We start from the raw sequence: 24,382 nt of genomic DNA, 5'->3' as shown, positions 1-24,382 counted from the left end.
GCTTGTGTCTGATGTATATGTCCTGTTTCCTTGTAAGAGTCTGCAAGTACGGAAGCTTCTATGGCCAGAAATGGTTTGAAAATTGCCAAATTGATTCTCCATAAGAGCCTTTCCAGGAATAGAGCATTTTATTTTAAGACTAGGAGAGATTTTTTTCCTGTGTGTTGGCCAGTGCAGTTTTTGGTATATAAACTCCACGCCAAACCTTAGAATTGAACCTGCGTGAAAGCAGGACGTCTTGGTCTCATTCACTGCCTGGCAAATAGTAGGTGCTTTAATTTTTTCTGCTGAATGAACTTTTTGGATGAACATGGTATAAATCTGAGTCCCTGAAGCAGGTATAAGCTTTTAAGGACAGAGGCCAATTCCCAATCCTCCCAATCCTGTTCCGCAGGCTTGGGGTTGCCCAGAAAGAGGGAGGTGGGGTGGAATGGGGCCGACTTTGGACTAAGGGGAATAGAGTGGGGTCTGGAGGGTTAAAAAGCCCCATTCTATCAAAAAAGGACACAGCCGCTACCCAGTGGTTTGGGTACCTTTGCTCAGCCACCTGGGTGGGGCTTGGGGGAACTGTCTTACTCCAGGGATAGGCAGAGGGCCCAGCCCAAAGAGTGTGTCCCTAGCCACCTGTACCCTGCTCTGCCCAGCTGGTCTAGCCTCCAGGCTCTGCTCCCAGGCACAGCAGAGAAGGCCAGTATGTCATAGGGAGTGGGTGGCCCAGGCCTCCCATCCAGCACCCCCAGCTGCAGCCTGTCAAGCTGGGGGTAGAACATTGGGCTGGAAAGTATTGGGGACCAGGGCTCTTGGGGCCCACTTCACCACTCCCTGTGCCTCTGTACTAGACCCCCTGCTTCTGGCTTTCAGCCCCCCTCCCTGGTCCCAATACGTGCCTAATGCCATGGATATTCTTGATGGCATAGCTGATCTCCCTTCGGAGTTCCTTCTCATCAAACTCCATCTGTGTGGGAAAGCAGAGAAGGGGTGGTTAGGGCCTGTCCTTGCTACCTGGGAAGTCAAGACAGGGCCTACCCCACACCCAGGGCTGGGCGCCAGGGCCTCCAGGGAGGTCAGCAAAGGCGCATGTCAGAGAGAGCCCTCCTGCCCCCGGCTCCCTGTCCTACCTTGACCAGCTCAAAGGGGAAGCGCTCATGGAAGATCCGGTTGATGCGGGCTCCCCCGGACAGTTCATAGGTGTCAATCTGATCGCCGGAGCCCTCAATGCGCTTTTCAAAGTCCACTGCAAACTGCTGGACCATCCTGAGGGGAGAGTGGTGTGGCCTGAGGGGCAGGAGCAGCCCAGGGGAGCAGGCCCTGGGAGAGCCCCATGCTAGGATGGTGCTGAGGTGAGGGGGCCGGGGAGCCTCACTGCAGTAGGGCCTTGGTCTTGCGAGCCGGGTCATCGGGGCGGAAGTTCTTGTACTCCTCCACCTCCTTCTCGATGGACAGCAGTTGGCTCTGCAGCTTGTTCCGCAGCCCTGGCAGTGTGTCCCGGATGTGGTTCGTCAGTTGCTGGGGATAAGGGTGAGGAAAGGGTCAAGGCCAGATGCTCAGAGGGCCAGGCAGGGACAGGGTTCCAGGGGGCTGTATGGATGTGGTGAGATGGAAGGCCATAGAGGGGAGCCACAGCACTGACCCCTGCTGCTCCGGTCACCAGGACAAAAGCTGGTCATAGTAGGTGTTCACAGAGGTGTACTAATTGAACTAATGAGTGCTAACTCAATCTGCAATGAAAGCCAGAATCTGAATTCGTATTTGAAATTACCTGACTTTTGACTAGTTTAATATTTTTAGACACCATGAGGGCCAACTCACATATGTTTGGGTGGCTGGAGGGCCACTCCCTTTCACCCTCTGGGTTTAAGGCCACCCTTAAGGTAATTCTCAAGTTCCGGTGCTCACTGTCACTAGGTCCCCACACCCTACCTCCTTGAACCTTTACGATGACCCTGTGAAACAGGGTCTGATCACCATTATCCCCATTTTACAGATGCAGAAAGGGAGGCTCAGAGAGCCAGCGAGAGTGTCTCAGTCGGGGAGTGACAAAGCTGGGATTGTAACCCAGGTCTGTGTCATTCTCCACTGCCTCCCTCCCATCAACACACACACACACAGACATGCACACGCGCACACACATGCCTCAGTTCTGGAAGCCCTACTCCAGATAGAGAATCACCCTAGGGTAGCCCCTGGGGTTGCTTGTCAAGGTCTTCATTCCTGGCCCCCAAACCCAAGCTGTCATCAGTGCCACCCTTCACAGAAGGTCTTGGGCTTCTCTTCATCCCAGGAGTTCAGGGCTCCCCTTGCAGGTCCCAAACAGGGAAAGGTCAGCAAAGCTCTGCCACTACCTGGCTGTGGGATTATGGGCAAGTTGCTTTGCTTTTCTGGGTCTCAGTTTGTTCATCTGCATTATGAGGATGCTAACTTCTGCTGGTCACTCTTCAAACACACTTAAATCATTCTGTTCTCATGCTTGCTTTCCCAGGCCCTGTCCTGGTTTGGTGCCCTACCTGGTTGAGGACCTTCTGCAGGTAAGGGGTGCCCATGCGCTCAGCCAAGTGGCGGTAGGACGGATGGGAGAGGAAGAATTTGCGTTCAGCGGCCAAGGCGGCTGTGATGTCCTTCTTGCCATCAATATCCTTCTGGCTCCGGTTTACTACCCCAATGTAGCCTGTGGATGGGGTCAAGGTCAGGGGCCACCAACCTCCAGGGGAGGGGAGGGACGGAGCAGGGAAGGGCAGGGGAGTAGCCTACTTACCCCTGCGCAGGGGGAGCAGCTTGTTCTCCAGCACATCGCGGGCATCTGTGCCCTCGTCCATCAGGTCCAGCTTGGTGATGACCCCGATGGTGCGCTGTCCTGCAGGCACCAGCAAGAGGGTTGTCTCAGTCTGCCCCACTCTCACTCGCAAACCCGTGTACCCCACTCCCTCAACCCCACCCCCCTCAGCCCCCTGCCACTCCCTCTCCCACTCCTTGCCTCCCCTCTTCCCCCTCATCCATTCTCAGCAGAGTGGCCAACACCATTTTTCCGAGATAAGACGAGATCGGGCCCGTCCAGGAATGCTATGGCAGTAGATCAACACGATTTTTAAGGTACAAATCTGATCCCACCACTTGGTGGGGGTCCCCCCCCACACACTAAGAATAGACGTCTGGGCCTACCCTGGGGGTCCACCTCCTTGGCGACCTTGAGGGCATCGGAGTTGGCCAGGTCAGAGTTGGCGGGGGACACGGCCAGGATGAGGCAGTTCTCCTTGGTGACGAACTGCATGAGCATGTCCCGGATCTGGAACTCGATGTCAGCAGGTTGGTCCCCCACTGGAACCTTGGTCATTCCGGGCAGGTCCACCAGGGTCAGGTTCAGCACTGGACAGGGTGGCGAGAGGGCGGGCTCAAGCGAGGGGCGTGGCCATGGGCGGGCGGAGTTAGGAACAGGGCCGGGTTTAGGAACGGTCTGAGCGGGAGCCTGGTGGCAGTGGGCGGGATCAGGGCACCGCGCTGGGGTGAGGCGGTGGCCCGTTGGAGGTGTGGCCAGAGGTGGGCAGTGCCCCAGCGGGTGGAGCTCCGGGTAGGGTGGCACAGAGGAAGGGGGCTGTGAGGTTGGAGCCTGCAGGAGGGGTCCCGAAGGCCGGGGGCGGGGACAGGCCGCCTCACCGTGCGGTGAGTAGACGCGGAGGTTGATGGGCACCGGCGAGATGCCCTTGTTGGTGCCGGTGACCCGGTCGGTCTCGGCCTCGATCTCCAGGCGCACCTCCTCGAAGTCGGTGAATTTCTTCCCCTTGCAGTGCAGGAACTCGGCATATTCTGTCCCAGAAGCGGGCAGGAGAAGAGGAATAGGCATCATGGTCCGAACCCTACCGGGGTCCCATCTCCCACAATTAACAGAGCCCCCCACACGCCTCCAAGCAGAACTGCCCACGTCTTCCTTATGTATTTTTATCCGTGCTGTCCAGATGGGGAGTCGAGGCCCAAAGTACACAGCAAGCAAGGCTGGACTTCCCCTTGGGGATGGGGGAGGGGCTGAGGAGGGCAGGCTGCCTTGTGGAGGAGGGCACCTACCTGTGGTAGCATTGACCAGCTGCAAGACCAGGGGACGTCGGGTGACAATGCCAGATCCTCGAGGCAGGAAGTCCCTGCAATGAGTTGGGGGTCAAAGGAGGATCTAGATCTCAGGAGGCTCTGTCCCAGGAGTACCTGTCCTGCTGGGAGAGCCAAAGCTCCCCCCAAAATGCTGGCCCCACTGCACCTTAGCCCAAGGGCTTCAGTCACTACAGGGAGATGGCAGCCCAGAAAGCTGGAAAAGACCCTCTCCCAGGTCCCCTGGTCACAGAATTTATGCATCAGAGCTGCCAAGAGACTAGACCAGCAACTCCCCAGATCTCTCTCAGATATGTTCTGTTGGTTCTGAGCCAATAGGAAGTCCCTGTTCCAACCCAGCCACTGACCTTGAGCCTGGGAGAACCTGAGTCATGGGGTGTCCCACATGCATATGTGTCCAGTGGCCACAGAGTGGATCCCAGGAAACAGAACTGTGCTTCCTCCCCTCCCTTCCGCTGTGGGGAAGGACAGCGGCTCACTTCCCCTTCCAGGTCCCCATCTGGCTGGGGTTGGGGATGAGGGGGAAGGAGGAGGCAAGGAAAAGAGCTCATGCTTCTTAAGTGCCTACCGCCTGCTAGGCGCTTGGTGGGAGTCTCATGGACCCCCCATGAGGTAGGTGCTGTTATTATGCACCTACCTGCAGTAGCCCCGTGAGGTAGGTGCTGTTATTATCCCCATTTTACAGATGAGGAAACTGAGGCTCAGAGACATTCAGTGTCACAGCCAGTATCTAGCAGAGCCAACCTTGGACTCAGATCTGTTTGTGCAGTGAAAGCTCTTAGCTCTCTGTGGACCCAGCCCCCTGTGAAGGATTGGACTGAGGGGTCCCAAAGTCATTCCCTGTCACCAGATTTGACAGTCTATACCTCAGACATCTGTTCGCGCCAATGTCAACTTCAGCTGTCCTTTTTGCTGACCTTTGCAGTGCTAATTTTCTCTGTCCAGTCGGCTCTTTTCATCCACCTCCCCGGCAGCCTCCCCCAGGCTGGCACAGCCTGAGGGTGGAGGCCTCTCCAGGAATTGGGCTGTTGGAATTGGCAGTCGTGGGATCCCCAGGGCCCAGGAAAGGAGGGAGCAGGCCAGAGCCCAAGGAACCATAGAGACCCAGCCAGCTGCCTTGTCCATGGAGAGGCACAGACCCCGGGAGAGGAAAAGACACACTCAGGCTCATACAGGGCTCAGCAGGGCCAGAGGCAGAACGCAGGTCTCCTGCTCCCAGGCCAGAGCCTGACCTGGGCTCATGAGTCTTCCTGTACCCCAGGGTTAGGGGCAAAGGGTCCTAGGGACAACAGACGAGGCCCAGAGCTTCCACATTCAAGGCCTCCTCCTGGGGCCTTCCCCCCACTCCCCACCATGCAGAGCAGAGGCTGCTGGGGGGGAGTCAGCCCTGCGACAAGGAAGGAAAGGGTGGCAAATCCTGCGCTTATTAATCATGTCTGCGTGCCAGGCAGGCGTTTCTCGCTCTTGCCGGACTGTGAGCTCCAGGAGGGCAGGGCCAGCATCTTTCTGTCTACCTATGTGTCCCAGTGCCCAGGACAGGATTCAGCACACAAGAGGTGCTCAATTAATTCTGATTGAACCCATGGTTCTGCTCCAGAACGTGAGGACCCTGGCAGGGACCTGAGATGCAGAATAATTCTTCTCACCCCTTCTCTCAGGGGCTCTGGGCCCAGGGGCTGCCTCCTCAGCTCAAGGCAAGTCCTCAAAACAGTGCTGTGATATAGAAATGATCATTTCACAGATGAAGCTACTGAGGCTCCGAGAGGTGAAGTGACTCTCTCAAAGTCATACCAAGGTCATACTACCCAGCGGGGATTCAAACCCCAGTCCCTGTTGGACCCCCAGCCTGCGAACTTCCCCATCCAACTGTGCCACCTCAAACCCGAGGAGCCAGACTTGGCTTTTTATGTAATTCAGTTAAATTCAGTCTGTGCCAGGCCCTGTGCTGGGCCGCGGGGACGGTAGAGGATGAGTCAGGCAGTTCCCCACCCCGAGGAGCGCAGCGTGGCGGGAGAGACAGACGAGTAAACAGATAATGCAGTGCAGTGTGGTGTGTGCTAGAACAGAGGTGCGCCAGGCGGCACAGCACTGCAGGGAGGGAGGACTTCCTGTCTCTCTCCCCCATCCTTTACTCAGTGACTCATTTGGGGGTGTGACTCCCCAGTCCCCCAGTTGTGGGGGTCCCCTAGGGCTATGGAAATAGGACATCTGTTCTCACAGAGGCTGGGGTGGGTGTGGGGGCTGGGGTCCACCCTCTTCCCCACCAGCTCCTCACCCAGCAATACCATGGCAACTGTCGTTGCCATGGAAACTGCGGGAGGGGCTGGGAAGGATGGGACTCCCCACAGAGAGCCCCCACACAGACACATGGACTTTCCCTGGAGTTCTTCCCTGAGAGGCCTCTCCCTGAGCAGATGGGCCCAGCCAGCCCTGATGGGCCTTAGGGGCAGAGGTGGCATATCTCTGAGATGCCACAAAGGGGCAGGGGGGAGCCCAGGGCCCAGCTGGGGAGGGCAGTGGGTGGGCAGGGGCCTGGGCCAGCCCACCCCAACCCACTGCCCCCTGAGGCTGCTTAAAGGATATGTAGCTTCTGGGAGCAGAGATCAGAGGGCAGGGCCATGTCTGGGGGTCGAGCCCCTCAGACCAAGATCTCCTTGGATGCCTGGGTGGGAGGTGACCCATCTCTGCATCTCTCACGTTTTCAAAGTGAAGCCATCACACGGCCCGCATCAGAGCTCCCTGGGCAGCCTGCTAAGATGCACATTCCCAGCCATACTGGGTTAGAGTCTCCAGGGGCAGGTAGGGGAGAGGCAGAATCTGGATTTTAAACATGATCCCCAGGTGATTTTCATGTCCCCTTTCAAGTTTAAGGAGCACTGGCTCAGTGGTTAGATGCCAGTAGCAAGCAGAGGCCCTGGGTTCAAATCCTATGTCTGTCCTTTCCCAGCCTGGTGCCCTTGGCTGAATTGCTTCATTCTCTGGGCCTCACAGTCCTCAGCTGTAAATGGGTGTTATATTAACTGGGTGTCATATATTACCACGTGTGGCTGTAGGAGGGTTCATGGAGACTTTCCACGGAAAAAGCTGAGCCCATGCCAGGCGCTCGGCCATACTGGGGTAGAAAGGAGCACGGCTCAGCAGCTCCACGGCTCTTTCCTTTCACCTGGACACACTGTCCCACCTCAGCGCTCTGTTAAAGGGCCCCCTGGACACCCCCTGCCCAGCAGGGGTGTGGGCCGGATCCAGCTTCCAGCTCCTGCTTAGTCTGAGGGAGGACAGAACAGGTGCCCAGAGAAAAGTGTTGGGCCCACCAGCCTGCGCGGCCGTGTGCCGCGCCCGTGTGGGAGGCAGGGATGGTGGCATGCCAGCGCTCCCCACTCGTTTGGGGCAGATGGTGGTTTCCCAGGGAGGCCTTGCCTGGCCATCTGCAGAGGCACCTTCAGACCTGAAGCACAGGGAAGGCGAAATAGACACCACCCAGGACCTCCACACGCCAACGCTCCCCGTCTGAATTGGCACTGTCACCCCCAGAGGGGTCTGGAGAAACTGCACCAAAGGGCTAACATGACCCCAACCCCTACTCTAGGACCCCAGATTTGGGGCCAGAGCTCAGGGACCCTGATTCCCAGGCCCCGCTGACCGCCAACGGCGCCAGGAAGTAACATGCTTGATTCGGTGTGTATCCAGTGGCGGCCACTCTTCTAAGTTCTCCTGTTTCCTGGGCTCTGAGGTCAGACAGGCCCAGCTTTGAGTGGCAGAGCTGCCACTTGGGAGCTGTGTGCCTGTGGCCAAATGACCGTACCTCTCTGAGCCTCAGTTTCCACAATAGTATAAAATGGGTTGCTGTGAGGCTTATTTGAGCTGATGCCTGAACAAATGGTGGCTATTATAATAGGATCATAAAAACTGGTGGCTCTTGGAGCACGCTGAGAACACAAGCTGGACTTCCACAACCACAGCGCCCCATGCAGTAGGGACGGAGTGGGAAGGTGGAGGCTGGCCCAGAGAGTTGGGTGCGGGGAGGATATTTCCAGCCAAATCTTGCCCCTGGAAGCGGAAGGCACGGGGGCTGGGCGGGCTCTGAGGTGCCCTCTGAAGCAGGGAACTGAGGGGACCCGGGAGGGGCTGGGCCAAGAAATACAGTTGGGAGGAGGTGAGGCTGCCCCGGGCAACAAGTCCCTCTCTGTTCCGCTGCCCCAAGAGGCCCTAGGCGGCCCACGTCACAACTCATGAATTTCAAGCTGAGGTTTGAACACTGCAGGGCGGTTCTGGCCTCGGTTTTCCTTGATGTTTTGATGATCCTGAGAGTGGGGCCTGGGCTGAGCCCGTTTTCCACCAGCTCCCAGCACCCAGCTCGCAATGGGCTCTCAGGACACCCCTGTTGACCAAGAGAATGATGTGAAGACAAGCTCTTCCAGTTTCCCCTCCATCAGCCTCATCGTACAGGGTAGAAACTGAGGCACAAAAAGGGGAAGAGTCTTGCCCAAGGTCATGGTGCAAGTTGTTGACATGGGGCTCCTGACTGACTCCGTGCTTTGTCCAAGGCAAGCATTTTCCTGCTAGGGAGAGATTACCATCTTCCCTTCCTCCTCTTCCTTCCATCCCTCCTGCTTTCTTCTTTCTTTCTCTCCCTGCTTCCTTCCTTCCAAGTGTTGATGACTTTACATTTTCAAAATGGAAATAGATCTCTCTTTTGCTCCTAATTTAAAAAATGAGGCCAGGGCCGGGTGCGGTGGCTCATGCCCATAATCCTAGCACTCAGGGAGGCCGAGGCGGGTGGATCGCTCAAGGTCAGGAATTCAGAACCAGCCTGAGCAAGAGCGAGACCCCATCTCTACTAAAAATGGAAAGAAATTAGTTGGTCAACTAAAAATATAGAAAAAAAATTAGCCGAGCATGGTGGCGCATGCCTGTAGTCCCAGCTACTTGAGAGGCTGAGGCAGAAGGATTGCTTGAGCCCAGGAGTTTGAGGTTGCTGTGAGCTAGGCTGATGCCACATTACTCTAGCCCGGGCAACAGAATAAGACTCTATCTAAAAAAAAAAAAAAAATGAAGCCGGTATAGCAGCTCACACCTATAATCCCAGCACTTTGTGAAGCTGAGGCAGGAGGATTGCTTGAGGCCAGAAGTTTGAGACCAGCCTGGGCAACATAGCAAGACCTCATCTCCACAAAAAAATTTTAAATATCAGCCAGGTGTGGTGGTACATGCCTGTAGTCCCAGCTACTCAGGAGGCTGAGCTCGGAGGATCCCCTGAGCCCAGAAGTTCGAGGCCACAGTGAGCTATGATTGCATCACTGCACCCCAGCCTGGGCAACAGAGTGAGACTCTGTCTCTAAAAATAATAATAATAATAAATACAATTTTAAGAATAAAAATCATATTTTCTCCATTTGAAAAAAACTTCAGAAAATACATGAAATATTTAAAAACAAAAACCAGCCATCATCCCAACACCTGTAGAGCACCATTATATGCATTCTATTATTAATAATAATCGTGGCTAACACTGATGGATTGGCGACCATCAGCCAGGGACACTGCCCAGAACCTGAAACTGCATCAGCGTGAGAGTTCTTTTTGGGGTGATAGAAATGTCTTAAAATTAGATTGTGATGATGGTTGTACAACTTTAGTATATTTTCATAAATATACTAAAACTTATTGAATTGTGCACTTTATTTTTATTTTAAAATTGTTTTATTATTTTCTTTTTCACTAAATATAGATCATCACAGTGAACCAGAATTGTGCATTTTAAATGAGTAAATTTTATGGCATGTAAATTATACCTCAATAAAGCTGTGTAAGAAATCTAAATCCTCTGGACTGATCCTCACATGGCTGTGAGGACAGTGTGATCAGTTTCCCCATCTGACGGGGGAAGAAACTGAGGCTCGGAGAAATGAAGTCACAGGCCCCTCGGGTGTCCGCACACCGGGCTCCTGTGCACTTTGGTAGCTCCTCTGCTCACCTAACAGCGCATGACGGACATTTCCAAGGTTATTCAGCAGGGAGCTGCGTCTGGAGCCGTATTTCTTGTCACCAGCAGCTTGATGAGAAGGAGCCCCAGCTCTCCCACTAAATTACTTCCCTGCTCTGAGCCTCAGTTTCCCCATCAGTGAAATGGGACACATCCAGCAGCTCCCTCCTAGGGCTGCGGAGGGAATGTCCTGAGATCCTGGCTGTGGAAGGATCTAGCAGAGGGTGCTCACTGGTGGCACCCACCCCCTGAGCGAGCACACACCGTGTGCCGAGGGCTTTGTGTGTGCTACAGCATTTCGTCCCCTCGAACTGGGGACTTCGGTCAGAGGTGAGTATGCGTTCACCTGCCGAGGTTCTTCTCCCCTTCTTCTAGTGGCCTGCTTTCCCCGCATGAAGACCAGAGGCATGTAAGCTGGAGTGATAAAAGAACAGCGAGGTAATAAATAGATAAGATGTTAATATTAACCGCGGCCAGAGCTGCTGTCTGCCAGGAGCTCTCAGACCAAGGCGACAAGCTTCTGTCTTCCTCGACAGCTCCAAATCCTGGGTGGAAACAGGCCTGGCCCCACACCGAGGGGCAGGTCGTGGGGGCCGTGTGAGGATCAATCCAGGGGGTTTCAGATTTCTTAAACAGCTTTACTGAGGTATCATTTTATGCCAAAAATTTACCCCTTTTAAGCACACAATTCAATGATTTTTAGTATATTTACAGAGTTGTGCAACCATCATCACAATCTAATTTTAGGACATTTCTATCACCCCAAAATGCACCAAGGAGGTGTTGGCAGATATGAGACTGGAGGAAAAAGCCAGGGCAGGAGGAAGACACGGCAGGGCCAAGAGCCTTCCAGGTGAGAGGGGAGCATATACGACAGCACCCCAGGAGAGGTGGGGGCACAGCCCATTTTTTCCGTGAACTGTGAGACATTAGGGTAGACCAGGAGGAACTGGCTGGAGGAAAAGCTGGCCTCAGGGGCCACTGGGGCTCCGTTTTGCAGGCAGGGGGTCCAAGGAGGGCTTCAAACATAGGAGGCTAGGCTAGATTAGAAGGCTATAGAGAGTTTCATGCTTGTTGGGTGGAGAATGGGTTGGGAGGACAACAACAAGGCTGCCCCCACTGCTGAGACAAAGGTGACGGTGGTCGGTTGAGCTAGAGGCCGGTTGAGGGTAGGGGCCAGGGAGAAGAAGCCACAGGGAACCGGGACTGAAATGGATGGGGAAGATGGGGGTGGGGGAGGTCTATCTAGGGCCCCCGGTCAGGGCACTGGGAAGATGCCATTTAGGAGAATGTCTTGAACATGTTCCAAGCCCAATATTCCTTTTTTTTCTATTGCCTCTAGTAATTCCAAGTTGCCAAGAGGCTGACTTCTTCAAACGATTCTTGTTTCTTAGCCAGATTTCAGTCCAGGGAGAGGACAAAAGTCCCAGCGTCACCCAGGAAGAGTAGAGGAGGAGAAACTGAGGAGTGTTGGTGGTACGCGCACACATGGGGCCATGGGGAGAGGGTAGACAGACACATGGAAAGGTCTCACTTGGAGGCAGGAGACTCGTGCCAGTTCCTTTCCTGCCTCTGATTTGATTGCTGTGTGACTTCAGGCAAGTCTCCTACCCTCTCTGTGTCATTTCAGCACCTAAAAACCTGGGATGACAGTCCCTGCCGCTCCTACTAATGGATTGTTGGTTCCAAAAGGACACCAGTACTGCCCTTAGACCTGGGAAATTGGGGTTAGGGGTCCCTCTCTGAACCTTCTCTGGCCTCACCCTCCCCATGGGGCAAAAAGCCCCCAGGGGCCAAGGGAAGGTGCCCAGCTGGAGCCTGTGCTCCCCTCCTAGCCTACACTCAGGTGCCCTGGAATTCCCTCTCCAGCAGTCCCAAGCCCATGGCCAGGGTCTGCCCGCCAAGAGCTAATTTTACTGCTGGAGGCAGCCCAGGCCTTAGGGGGCTCCTTTCTGGGGCCGCAGATGGAGCTGGGGTATGGGGGCTGGGGTGTCCACATGTGAGCCCAGGAGGGATGGAGTGGGAAGAGACAGGGCAGCCTGGGGAGAGGGGCCACGTGTCCCCACACCTCCACATCCTGACATGGAACTCTGAGGAGTCTGAAATTCTAAATTCAAACCGAGCGACCAGGTTGTTGTGAAGATGTGTTTGTCAAGGTAGGAGGGCAGAATGCATTGCATTTAGCAGTTCCTTAGCTTGATTTATAACTGGAATACTCAGACATACGGCACGTGGGCCTCTGTTTCTGCTCTCGCCCCACGCCTGGCAGCACTGTGCCCATGAGCCGCTTCCTCCACTCCCGCCTGCCACCCACCTGCACCCGCTTCCCTGGGGGTCCGACCCTCTGACCCCTGCCAAAGCCTGGGCAACTCCATTCTCCTGGCGCCAGGATCAGATGCCGTCTGCCAGGGTCACCTTTCATGCTGAGCTCCTCCGGGCCACCAGGTGGGGCTGGGGTTTGGAGAGGATGTCCTCTGGCTGGGGGCGGGCACATTCCTGCGAGCGTAGCCCCCAGGTGTGTGGTCTGCAGGCAGCATGTGCTTAGCGTGTGGCAGGTGCGGGCTCTGAGCATGGACAGGCAGAGCAGAGTGTGGCCCTTGGCAGCTCTCTTGGGGGAGGGTGGAGGTGGCTGTGGAGGGTTCCTAACAGGTCCATCAAGCCCCACCTCCCTGAGCTTCCGACTCTCTCCTCTGGCCGCTGCCCCTCGCTCAGTTGCCCTTCGCCTGGGTTCTCAAGCCCACTGGCTTCCTTCACCTTAGGCCTTTGCTCAGGCTGGGCCCTGCACCTGGAGGGTCCACGGCTTTGCTCGACCAAGCCCTAGTCTTGCTCAGGTCCAGCCTTAAATCCCACCTCCTCAGAGGACTTTCTTTGACTCCCCACAGATGACTCCCATCCCCTCAATATCAGGCTCCTCATACCATTTTTCAAAACACACAACAAATGAGCTCTTTGTGGACTTAATGTCTGCCCTGGTCAGCTGTGAGCTTCCCCAAGCAGGGATGGGTCTGGCTTGTTCACAGCTATGTCCCCAGGGCCTGGCACACTGCAAATGCCAAGGAAATGTCAGTTCCCTCTGTCCCCTCCAGGTCAGCAACCCTCTACTTAGGATGTCTAAATTACTCCCTAATACTCTTTTGACTCAGTCTTCAAATCTGAGAAATGGGACTGCTATGATGAATTCCAAAGTATTCAGAGAAAGAGACAGAGCTTAATAGTGGGGAGTGGGCTGTCTCCCATGGGAAGGGGTAGGCCTAACAAAGAGAGGGGCTCTCAGAAGCCAAGACCAGCACTGAGCCCATGCTGGGATGAGAATGTAGAGGAGGGGCAAGGGGATGGGTGGGAGGCAGGGAGCCTCAGTAGAGGGCAGGCACAGCCATGGGGACACCTAAAGCCCTGCCTCCCAGGCATCCCCATGGGCTCCAGGTAGAGGCTCACTCACCAGGCCCTTCCTCCACCCTGGATGGAGAAGGTCCCCTCCCCACCCCCACCCTCACCCAGCCTGTACCATCCCAAAGGGCTTGCCGGCCTATGCTTAGGCAGGAACGGAATTGGCCCATCCTCTATACCAGGCCTAGCCCAAGTGGTTCATGGGCATTATTGCACCATTCGCCATAATCTCACGGGGGAGGCGCTATTATTATCCCCATTTTACAGATGAGGAAATAGCAGCTGGGTAGGCTTAGGAAACATGCCCAAGGTTTCTCAGCTTGTCAGAAGCAGAGCTGAGCTTCAGACTCAGCAGGTCTGACTCCAGAGTCCGAGCCTCAGCCCCCTGGTACTTTCCCATTGGCCGTGGCCTCCACAGGGGCCAAAAGGCAGGGAGGGTGGGCACTGCCCATTTGTCAACCCACCTGGCACCAGAGTGAGTGAGGATGGGGGCCTGGAGCCGGGAGGCCTGTTCCAGGACACCTGCTCTTGGCCCTGAATGAGTGTTGGGGGAAGGCGCGTGTAATAGGGGACAAAGGGGAGCTGGAGGGGCAGCAAAGAGACCCCTTTGGCCTAGGGCACCAGGCATCTGTTCATGAAATGCTGCAGTATGCTGGGTCCACCAGCATTCCTCCGTCTACACCTACCCCCAACATGATCTCATCTACTCTTAGGGGTTTAAATCTCATCTCTACACCAACTATGGAAGGTAAGCTTCCAAATTTATATTTCCAGCCTGCCTTCCTCCTGAGCTCTCAACTTACATCACCAAACTGCCACCTGACATCTCTGCTTAAGAGTCTAGTGGGCATCTCAGGCTCATTATGCTCAGAACCAAATCCTGGCCTTTCCCCGTCCCCCATGCCCCAACCTGCTCCTCCTGATGCATCAATGCCCACCCGGGAGCGCAGGTCAAAGACCTGGAAGTCATCCTCGATTCCTCTTTCCTCACCTCCTACATCCATCCTCCAGTGGGACCTTCCTCCACGGCATATCCCAAACCGCACCGTTACCATCCTCCTCCTCGCCCTGGCAGGCCCTGCTGCCGCCTGCCCACTGCAGCAGCTCGCCCCCGGTCTCCTGCCTTCTCCCTCGTCCCCTCCCCAAGTCACACCCTTGACAGAATCAGCTCAAGTCATTCCACTACTTAAAAGCTTCCAATAATGAAAATAAACCGGGACTCTTCACCTGTCATGGTCTAAGGGCCTTACAGATCTAGACCCTGCTTATCTCTCTGATTCCTTCTCCCCCTTGCTTGCCAAACACCAGCGCAGTGGCTCCTGTCTGATCTTTAAACACACCAAATTCCTTCCTGCCCCAGGGCCTTTGCACTTGCTGTTCCCTTGGCTTGGAATTCCCCTCCCTCAGCTTGTCACACCACTTCCCATCCCTCAGTTCTCATCTCAGGTAATCACCTCCTCCTACAGACCTTCTCTGACCTCCCCATGGAAAGCACCCCTGCTGCCGGGACCCTAACCACATTCTCCAGTTCTTTCTCAGTTCCTCCCTCGGGAACGTGGGGCCTTTGTCTTTTGCACCACAGAGTACCCAGGCTGAGACACTGTGGACCCTCAATGACTGTCTGCTAACTGACTGAATGGATTGGCCTCAGTTTTCCCTTCTGTAAAAGGGGGAAGGGTGAAGAAGTAGCATAGACACACACAAGTCCTAGCAGGGTCTTGGGCAGCTGCTGGGCCACCTGCGTTGCAGAGCAGACAGCAGTGTTCTCCTGGTGCCCGCGAGCCCAGGCTGGCCTGGAGCAGCCTTTCTTTCCTTCCTCTGCACTTTCCACCTCTTCCCCGTGGGGGTTTGGCTCCTGGGAACCCCCAGGATACAAAGCGCTATTACCATGCCCACGGGTCTGGGGACCCAGCCCTAGGTGGAGAGGTCGGGAGCGCATGACAGAGCAGACAGGGCTGGCTGGGGAGGGCCTCACTGAGCCTCAGCTTCCCTGTCCTTGCTAGTTTGGGGGGATCACTAATGCTTTCCCGCCCATTCCTCCACCTCAAGCTAAGCCCTCCTCTGCCCTGGCCTGCATCTCACACCCTGCACCTCCTCCTGCAGGGACCACAGCCAACGGCATTGGGGTATGGAGGGCAGCAAGAGGGCCCAGGCCTCTTGGGGCAGAGACCACACCTTGCTCTGCCACTCAACAAGCAAACAGTGACTGAAATCTGCTGTGGCTGTGGCTGGCCTGCTCCAAGAGGACAGGGGCTGGGCACACAGAGGTTCCCAAGCCTGACTGACTCCCTCCCATGTGTTTACACAAGGGCTTATATACCCGTGAACTCACCAGGGCCACAGCCACCCTCTCAGGAAGGCAGGACAGCAGCTGTGGGCATTCCCATTGCACAGATGGGGAAAATGGAGGCCCACACACCTGCATGTCCCCATGCTCAGTGCAGGGCCCGACTCAGAGGATGTGCAGGGTTGAGATTAGGAACCGGGGCTCTGGAGTCTAACAGATGCTTCACTTCCTGAATGTGTGACCTTGGGCAAGGCATCCAACCTCCAGGGTCTCAGTGTCCTCATCTGCAGGACAGCATCATGTTCCTTGCCTCCTGGGGGCTGTGTGAGCCCCGAGTAGGACTCGGCAGGCTGCAGGGCACATGGGAGGGGCTTGGTAGACAAGAGCTAAGGTTGCCACTTGATCCCCTCCACGCTTCCGGCCCAGAGCACACAGCCTGGCACAGGGGAGGAGTTCAGCAAATGTTGAAAGGACGAGAGGTAGGAATATAGCTTGTATACTGTAAAGAGATGAGTGTCCCTGACTGCTGGGCCTTGGGGAAGGGACCCATCTGTGTGCCTCTTGCCTGTGTCTCTGCAGTTTGGGGATCACAGGATCGGAAGGGGGTTCTGCAAGGAGCCTTTGGGAGAAACAGATGCCTCCCCCTCTGCTGACCAGATGGGCACAGCCACCCCCGTGGCAGCTCCCCCCCCCCCCAGCACTGCAGTCAGCTTCTCTCCCTGTCACCTCTAGGGCTGGCACGGGGCTTCCCAGACATCTGAGGGGCAGGAACAACCATCTAGTCCAACTGTCCATATTAAAGATGGGGACACTGAGGCTCAGAGAAGGCAAGTGACTTGCCTGAGGTTTCACAGCAGAACCTGGCTTGGACAGAACCACTGTCCCTCTGTGAGGAGGGGCCCTTGCCTCCCTCTCCCATGTGCCAGTCACCTCCTTGGCCATGAAGGTCATTGGCAGAAAGCAAGGGTCACTGAAGAAGACGAGGGAGGGGAGGTCAGTGTCAACTCTCCCGCCTCCTCCCTCGGTCTGCCCAGCCCCCGTCCCACCTCCAGCGCCCCAGAGCACCATCCTCTCTCCTCAGCACCAGAAAAGCCGTTTCTGCCTCTCCTTGGGTGGAGGGTGACGCCAGGGGGTCATGACCCTGCCTGCCCCCCTAAACCCAGGACCCTTTGTCTTTGCGGCTGCTCTGCACTCCGCCACCTGGCCCTTTCAGCGCCTTGTGGGATCAGAGGCGGGAGGGGGATTAGGTTCTGCAAATGGCTCCCCCCTCCCCGCCATCCTGCTTCCCTGTCTTAGTCATCTCTGCCCTCCGCCACCTTCTCCCTCCATCACAGTCCCTCTACCAGGCCAAAGGGAGAACGACATTGACAGGCGCCCCCCACCCAGGGCCTCGGCCAAGCGAGGGGCCAGCGGCTCAGAAAGGGATCAGAAGTGGTTTCTCCTCCCCCCTTCCCTTCCTCATCCTGCAGCCTGCGCCTCCCCCCTGCGCCGCGCTGCGCACGGATGGCGGCGGGAGCCGCAGAGGTGTGTGTGCGGGGGGAGGCTGTGCCTGGTCCTCAGTGCTCAAGGGGCTCTGTGCTCTTTAGGGGCCGGGGTGGGCGATTGTCCCCGGCTGCAGCCCAGGAGTTTCTAGGGGGTAGGGGGCTGTCCTCTGTAGAGCCCGGGTGGGGGCGGGGGCGCTGCCCCCGGTGCTGCCGCTCCGAGGGACTCAGGAGCGAAGGGCGGCGCTGAGTAATGCGCGCTCCTTCAGTGCCCATACTGGGTGGGGGGCAACCCTTTGCCAGGGTCTCCCGGGGGAGCGCAGCCTTCCCTAAAGGATGGGGCGGAGGAGGGGGCGTGATTCCGTGGCCGGCGGCTTGACGACGTTTGCAGACTAGCCGGGGGCGCTGCTGCCCCCGAGGGGCTCTCGTGGCGGGGGCAGAGCCGCCTCCCTCCGGCTGGGGAGGGCAGACGCGCCGCGCGCTGGTGCAGCGCCCGGGGCTGCGAGGTCGCTGCGCCGTCGGGCCACGGGCGGGGGCCCTCGGGACCCGGGGGCTGGGGGTCCGCGCTCAGGTGCGCGCGCTCCTACCTGCCCACGAAATTCTCGAGCACCGAGCTCTTGCCGGCGCTCTGGCCGCCCACCACGGCGATCTGCGGGAGGTCAAGGTCCGCGTTCTGGCCGATGGCAGAGAAGGCATCCTGAAGCCGGTTGACCAGCGGGATGAGATCCTCCATGCCGCGGTTGCCCATGGCTGCGGCGGGCCTCGCAGGCTGCGATCCGGCCGCCGCTCCCGCTCCGGGTCCGGGCTTCACCGCTGCAGCCTAGCTCCCCGACTGCCTGCGCCCCGGGTCCCCCGCCCCTCGGGGAGCGGAGCGGAGCGCCACGCCGGTTCGCCACTAGAGGGCGTCCGCGGCGCTGCAGCCTGCCGCCGTGCGCAGGCGCCGTCCGGAGCATCATGGGAGTTGTAGTTTTCTGATTCTGCGGCTTTAGGGGCGCCTTTAGCAGTGTCTGGATGCGCGGATGCTGCGCAGAAGATATCATTTCTGGCAACTAGCGAGGTCTCACCCCTAGTACCAGGCCTCTTGGATAGGGGTCATGGCTGCCTCGTTCCATCTTATATGTGGGGAAACTGGGGCCTAGAGAGCAGATCGGCCGCCTCTGTGGTCAACGCCTCCTGACCCGGAGTTCCACTTGACCTCTCTGCCCTCTTCTGTAGGTTCTGACACTAATCTCCAGTATGTCCCTTCTTTGGGCTTCAGTTCCCTTGTTTCTAGAAGGAGAAAAGTGGAACATTAATTCAACAAATATATATGGAGCACCTCCTATAAGCCAGGCCCTGTCCTAGGTACTGGAGAGAAGGTCGTGAACAAGACAGCCAAGGCTCTACCCCACAGATCTTGCATAAAGGTGGCCAGGTGGAGCCAGTCAATGAACAAACAGATAAATGAAATCGTAAAAACGAATGTAGTTTATAAGAGCAATGGAGGAAATAAACAGGGAATGTAAAGAGAGAGATACCTGTGTGGATGTGAAAAGGTCACTTTAGGCTGGGAGGAGTCAGGAGGTTCTCTGAGGAAGTGACATTTGAGAAGAGACCTAAATGAGAAGGAGCCAGCCACAGGCAGATCAGGGGAACAGCATGCCAGGCAGAATGAATAACAAGTGCACAGGCCCTGGCACTTGGAAGGCCCTTCTTTGGAGAGTAGAAAGCTCTTGTCATAGAGGGGGCAGTCTTTTAATTTTCCCTTTTTTTAGAGGCAATGTGTTCCTCTGTTGCCCAGGCTGGAGTGCAGAAATACAATCATAACTCACTGCAGTCTCAAACTCCTGGACTCAAGTGATCCTCCTGCCTAAGCCTCCCAACATGCTGGGATTACAGGCATCAGCCACTGTGCCCAGCAAGCATGGCAGTCTTTGCCCCAGCCCATCAGCATGGTGGTAAAACAGTGGGGCTCCTACAGCCTTACCTTGCTTATTCCTTTCACATGGAGAGATCATGGGGCCTCAGGCAAAGTGTCCACCTCTGCATTTAAGGAGCCTACTTAGGAGTCTAGGAAGGGGAGGCTAGCCTAGTCTGTGCTACCAGGGGCAGGCAGCAGGTTATTTCTCTGTGCGTAAACAGAGTGGGAGGCACTGCAGGCAAAACAGACCATTCATTCATTCATTCATCCATTTAATGCACGTTAATCAAGCCAGGCACTATGTAAACCCCAGAGCTAAAGCAGTGAACAAACGGACAATGTCCTTACCCACATGTGGCTTGCATTCTAGTGGAAAAAGGGGGATGATATGCAAATAAACCAATATCTATAACCCTGTTCATAGGAATGAGTGCTCTGGGGAGCAAAAAAGCAGGGTTGGGGGAGGGGTAGTGTTGCTGTTATGCAGAGGGTGATCAGAGAACTCTCTGGTAAGGCAAAATTTGAGGCGGGGTGTAGTAGTGGCTAACACCTATAATCCCAGCATTTTGGGAGGCCTAGGTGGGAGGCTTGCTTGAGCCCAGGAGTTCGAGGCTGCATGCAGTAAGCTATGATCACATCATTGCACTCCAGCTTGGGCAACAGAGTGAGACCCTGTTTCTAAAAAAAAAAAAAAAAAAAAAAAATTTGAGCAGAGACCTCAAGGAAATTAGGAAATGACACATGGAAATCTGGGGAAGGAATATCCCAGGCGGGAAGAGGGGAAAGAGTGGGCCCTATACCTGGCAGCACCAGGGAGTGGGTTAGGAGCCAAGCCTGGACCTTAGACAAGCTGCATGATCCAGGTCCCTCCATGTCTCTGAACCTCAGTTGTCTAATCTGGATAATGGGGATGATGACAGATTGGAATGCCTATGCCCATGCCCATGTGACCTGGTGCTCAAGAGGCACTTATTAAATCAAGGCCGCATGGACACTGATGACGACAGCTCTGCAGACAGCTGGAGCATCAGCTCCACACACGCGCACATCCTGAGCAGCTGCTCCTGGCCAACCTGTTATTATGCTCTGAGGCCCAGATAGGGCAGAGATGGGAGTCCGGATGAGCAGTACCGTTCATTTGGGAAGGGGGTGGAGTTTACAGATGTCTGCCTACAGGGTGTTTTTTTTTTTTAATTTTTTTTTTATTTTGGCATATTATGGGGGTACAGATTTTAAGGTTTCAATAAATGCCCATTTCCCCCCCTCCATACAGGGTGTTTTGATTGGGCTTTTATTTTTAATTTTTTTCTCTCTAATTACAGTAGTAAAACTTATTGTAAAATCAGACTTTATACAAGTATTTCAAAGCTCCTGGTCATCTTTGCACCTAAAGATAACCACTACAGTTTAGGGTTTATTCTCTGGCTTCTTCTTCTTTTTTTTTTTTTTTGACACAGCATCTCTGTGATGAGGCTATAGTGTAGTGGTAAGATCATAGCTGACAGCAACCTCAAACTCCTGGGCTCAAGAAGTCCTCTTTGCTCAGCCTCCTGAGTAGCTGGGACTACAGGCACACGCCACCACGCCCAGCTAATTTTTAAATTTTTTGTAGAGTCAGGGTCCCACCATGTTGCCCCTAGGTTGTTCTGGAACTCCTGGCCTCAAGCAATCTGCCCACCTTGGCCTCCCAAAGTGCTGGGATTACAGGTGTGAGCCCCCTCGCCTGGCCTATTATTTGGCTTCCCCCCTCATATATATTTATTTTGTTCCGTTTTGTTTTTATAGAAATGAGATCAAACTAAATATCCCATACTACTGTATCACTGATGCCTAGGCAACACATTGAGTAGGTCAGAAATGCAGAATCTCAGGCCCAGCCCAAGACCTGCTGAATCACAACCAGCATTTTACAAGAACCGAGAACTCCAGCCCATTTCTGTGCACATCAAAGTCGGAGAAGCTCTGATACATACATTTTCCTGCAACTTGCTTTTTTAGTAACAGTGTGTCTTAGATGTCTTTCAGTATAAAAGATCACTCACATTCCTTGTTCATGACTGCACAGGTTTCCATTATTGAGTGGTACTCTGCTTTTGTTCCTTGGTCTGCTAAAAACGGCTGTGTTGGACTTGAAGAATGAATGAATAGAATGCCACCAGAAGGTGTGGAGAACGGACAATGTTGTGGACAGAGGAACCAGCAAAGCAAAGGTATGGAGTCAGGAAGGAAATGAACCTGAAATCTACCCTGGCCTCAGTTTCCCCATTGGGCTTGGCAGGGGCTGAAGGAGAGTCACTGCAGATGGTTCTCCCCAGGCTTGGAGAAGCTGGGTGCCCTGAGGGCCAGTGAATTAAATGAGAATCTTAAAAATGGCTTTGACCCTCTACTATGAGCATGAGAGAGAGAGAGAATTCTCTGTTGAGCTCCCTAAGTTTTGACCACCAACTGTGCTGGGAAGATTACGAGCAACAGGTGCACGCACTGGATATTTCATCCCAGCCTGGTTGCCGTATTGAGGATTCACTCTTGCTATCTCGCAACCCCCAGAAAGGAGTTTTATTAGCCCCTTTTGACAGATGAGGAAACTGAGGCACAAAGAGGTTAATGAGAACATGTCCAAGGCCACAAAGCCAAGAAGTAATGATGTCAAGATGTGAATCGAAGTCATTTTGTCTAAGAGCTTCCACATTTATGTCCTACACTATGCTGGCTCTTGTAAATCTATGCATTTGTGCATATAACAGGTGCTTGGTAAATGCCAGTTGAATGAACAGTGGCTTTATTATACAGCTCCTGGGTCAAGACATTATGTTTTTCATCTGTATCTACAGCCCTAAAAATAAAAAAGAAAAAAAAATAAGACATTATGTTTAGTCACTAAGTCTGCTTAGGGTCTAGCCCTTTGGATTCATCCATTCATTCTTCTATTCCTCAACAGGTATGGATCAGTGGCCACTTTGTGCCAGACCTCATGTGAGACACAGGAGCATGAAGAAGTTAATATGGCTTCTGCCAGAATGCAGATTCACAGGAGAGAGGCAGACAAGCTAAGCTCACCAGGTACACAGAGCAATGGCACCTGGCCCAGCCTGGGGCAGGATGGCTGGGGAGGAATCAGCTGGACCAGGCTGGGGCACACACAGTGCCCTTCTCTACATGGTTGGGGGCTGGGCACCAAGATTTCCTAGGCTTTTGGGCACTGGCAGTTCAGTCATCTGTGCCTGCACTGCCCCATCTCATGGTAAAGAGCTCCCCCCAGCCCAGAAGAGGACAGGTGCCCATATATGCCGATTGTGCCATAGTTAAGTCTGAAACAAGACTGCCTGGTGTTCAAATACCACCTCTGCCACTCTCTCACCTCTGCCACTTTCTCATCGTTATCAACTCTTGTTGATGATCTTAGGGGCATAAGTCATCTCTTACCCTGCATCACTGATTTCCTTGACTGCTCTGACTTGCCCTCATTTGTTGCTGTGATTTCTGAACTGCATGTATCTGATTTGCCTTTTCCATGCCTCTGCCATGGCTGTAGGATTTCTTTGTGAGCAATAACTCCAAGCAGGTAAGTGAGCTACTACCTAAACCTTGCTTAATATAATTCCTTGGCTCACTGGAAGCTTGAAATTTCTTGGTTATCCAAGTTTTTTTTGTTTTTGTTTTAGATAGTATAATGCAATGCCTAGGTAATTCTAGGATTGGATTGGATTTCAATCCTAGATTGGATTTCAACTCTTAACTGAGTATCTAGAGGTATGCCTGAAATTTCAGCGCAGCAAGAGACAGTTGACATTTGATCACGTGGTGCCTTATTATAAATCTGACATTGCCTTTGTTTCCTAAACTGTTATAGTTTCAGAGCTCTTTGGTTTCCTTACATTTTTTAAATGCCATAATATTCTTTTTAATTGATCATGACTGCTAATAAAATCAAGCTTGCTGTTTATCAAATTAATCTGTGTTTTCACCTTGGACTTTTTATTACTAATCAATTCCTCTGATGCCCAGCTTACTCAAACAGTATTTTATATATAATTGTTAAATGCCTATTCCAGCATAAATTATAACTGGCCATCAAGGCTTACGGATTTCTGTGTAACAACAGAATATGCAAGTAATGTTTTATTGTTAATTCAGGTAACCAAACTAATGCCTTGGACTGTCCTTGGGCAAGTCACTTCACCTCCCTGAGCCTCAGTTTTTTCAACTGTAAAAGGGGGTAATGATAATGCCTAATTCATAGGATTGTGTGAGGATTCAGTGAAGTAACAATCATTTAGGTAACAGGCTGGAACAGTGCCTGGAACTGTTCTTCGAATAGTGTAGTACACTGTCCAAAGAAACTTCTTCAGTCTCCTGAAGGTAGCAGAAGGGGTGGTTGGCCATGGTAAGGAGGGAGAGCTTGCTACCCACAGGTTGGTCCTATCCAGCAGAGATGTCCAAAGCAAGACCCCAAGTAAGGAGGGGATCTGTCCTGGGTGTCCCCAGAAAGTAGGGGCAGCAACAAGGCTGTGCCCATCCTGCTGCTCCCCACCTCTGTCCCCTGTGTCTCACACCACGTTTATTTATAGAAAAAGGCACAGGTGGGTGACAGCCATTGGGGAGGCCACATGATAAGCATATGGTCTTGTATTTTTCTGTGCCTCTCGTCGGACTAGGAGATGTTGCTCCACACCCCCTGTTTCTGGGGATTCTGAGCTGGGGTGTCATTGTGGGGCCCACCTGACTGCCTATGCCAGGGTGGTGCACTGGCATACCTCTCTGGGGCTTGCCTCTGTAGGGCGATGGACACAGATGTCAAGGAGAGAAGAACTGCTGTGATGAACACCAACCCAAGGACAAAGGGAAGAAATTGCATCTTGGAGTAATCCATTCATTCATCCACTCACTCATTTAATAGACCTTGACAGGCAACCTTGTGGTGTGCAGGGCTCTGAGCTGGGTCCCAAGGACAAGGGGACAACTCAGCAGCTGCTTCTGTCATCAAGGCCACATGACATTGCTGAGGACAGAAATAATGCAAGATGGGGAGGTGGCGATTACAAGATAAAGATGCCATAATCAATAGCCAGTTAGAAAGTGTACTGGGAAAATGGCAACAACAGCCACCATAGAAACTGCACCATAGGTGCTAGGTAGAGAAACCTGCAAAACCATAACATAATGCAAGTCTTGAATAAGTGGAGACATTTACTTCATTTTTTTAAGAGGCTTACTTAGATTTGCTGATTTTTAAAAATTTGTTTATTTATTTA

The 24,382-nt window shown here is 54.0% G+C and overlaps 1 protein-coding gene across 4 annotated transcripts in view; it reads right to left on the bottom strand.

The window, feature by feature from the left end:
• DNM1 (dynamin 1) overlaps positions 1 to 18,080 on the bottom strand; it is a 45,348-nt gene extending 27,268 nt beyond the window's left edge. For all 4 annotated transcript variants that reach the window (XM_012772082.2, XM_012772076.2, XM_012772075.3 and 1 more), the window contains exons 1-9: positions 17,818 to 18,080; positions 4,054 to 4,127; positions 3,649 to 3,798; positions 3,157 to 3,360; positions 2,753 to 2,851; positions 2,505 to 2,665; positions 1,364 to 1,506; positions 1,119 to 1,254; positions 888 to 955 (exon numbers count right to left, since the gene is read on the bottom strand). In XM_012772082.2, the coding sequence (XP_012627536.1) occupies positions 888 to 955; positions 1,119 to 1,254; positions 1,364 to 1,506; positions 2,505 to 2,665; positions 2,753 to 2,851; positions 3,157 to 3,360; positions 3,649 to 3,798; positions 4,054 to 4,127; positions 17,818 to 17,978 (1,196 nt within the window). In that variant the 5' untranslated portion in view covers positions 17,979 to 18,080. The remainder of the gene's footprint in view (positions 1 to 887; positions 956 to 1,118; positions 1,255 to 1,363; positions 1,507 to 2,504; positions 2,666 to 2,752; positions 2,852 to 3,156; positions 3,361 to 3,648; positions 3,799 to 4,053; positions 4,128 to 17,817) is intronic.
• Positions 18,081 to 24,382: the final 6,302 nt, after the last annotated feature.

This window comes from Microcebus murinus, chromosome 12 (genome assembly GCF_040939455.1).
Source record: "Microcebus murinus isolate Inina chromosome 12, M.murinus_Inina_mat1.0, whole genome shotgun sequence".
NCBI lineage: Eukaryota > Metazoa > Chordata > Mammalia > Primates > Cheirogaleidae > Microcebus > Microcebus murinus.
Note: the sequence above shows the minus strand (reverse complement) of the source record. Positions and strands in the feature narration are given on the sequence as shown.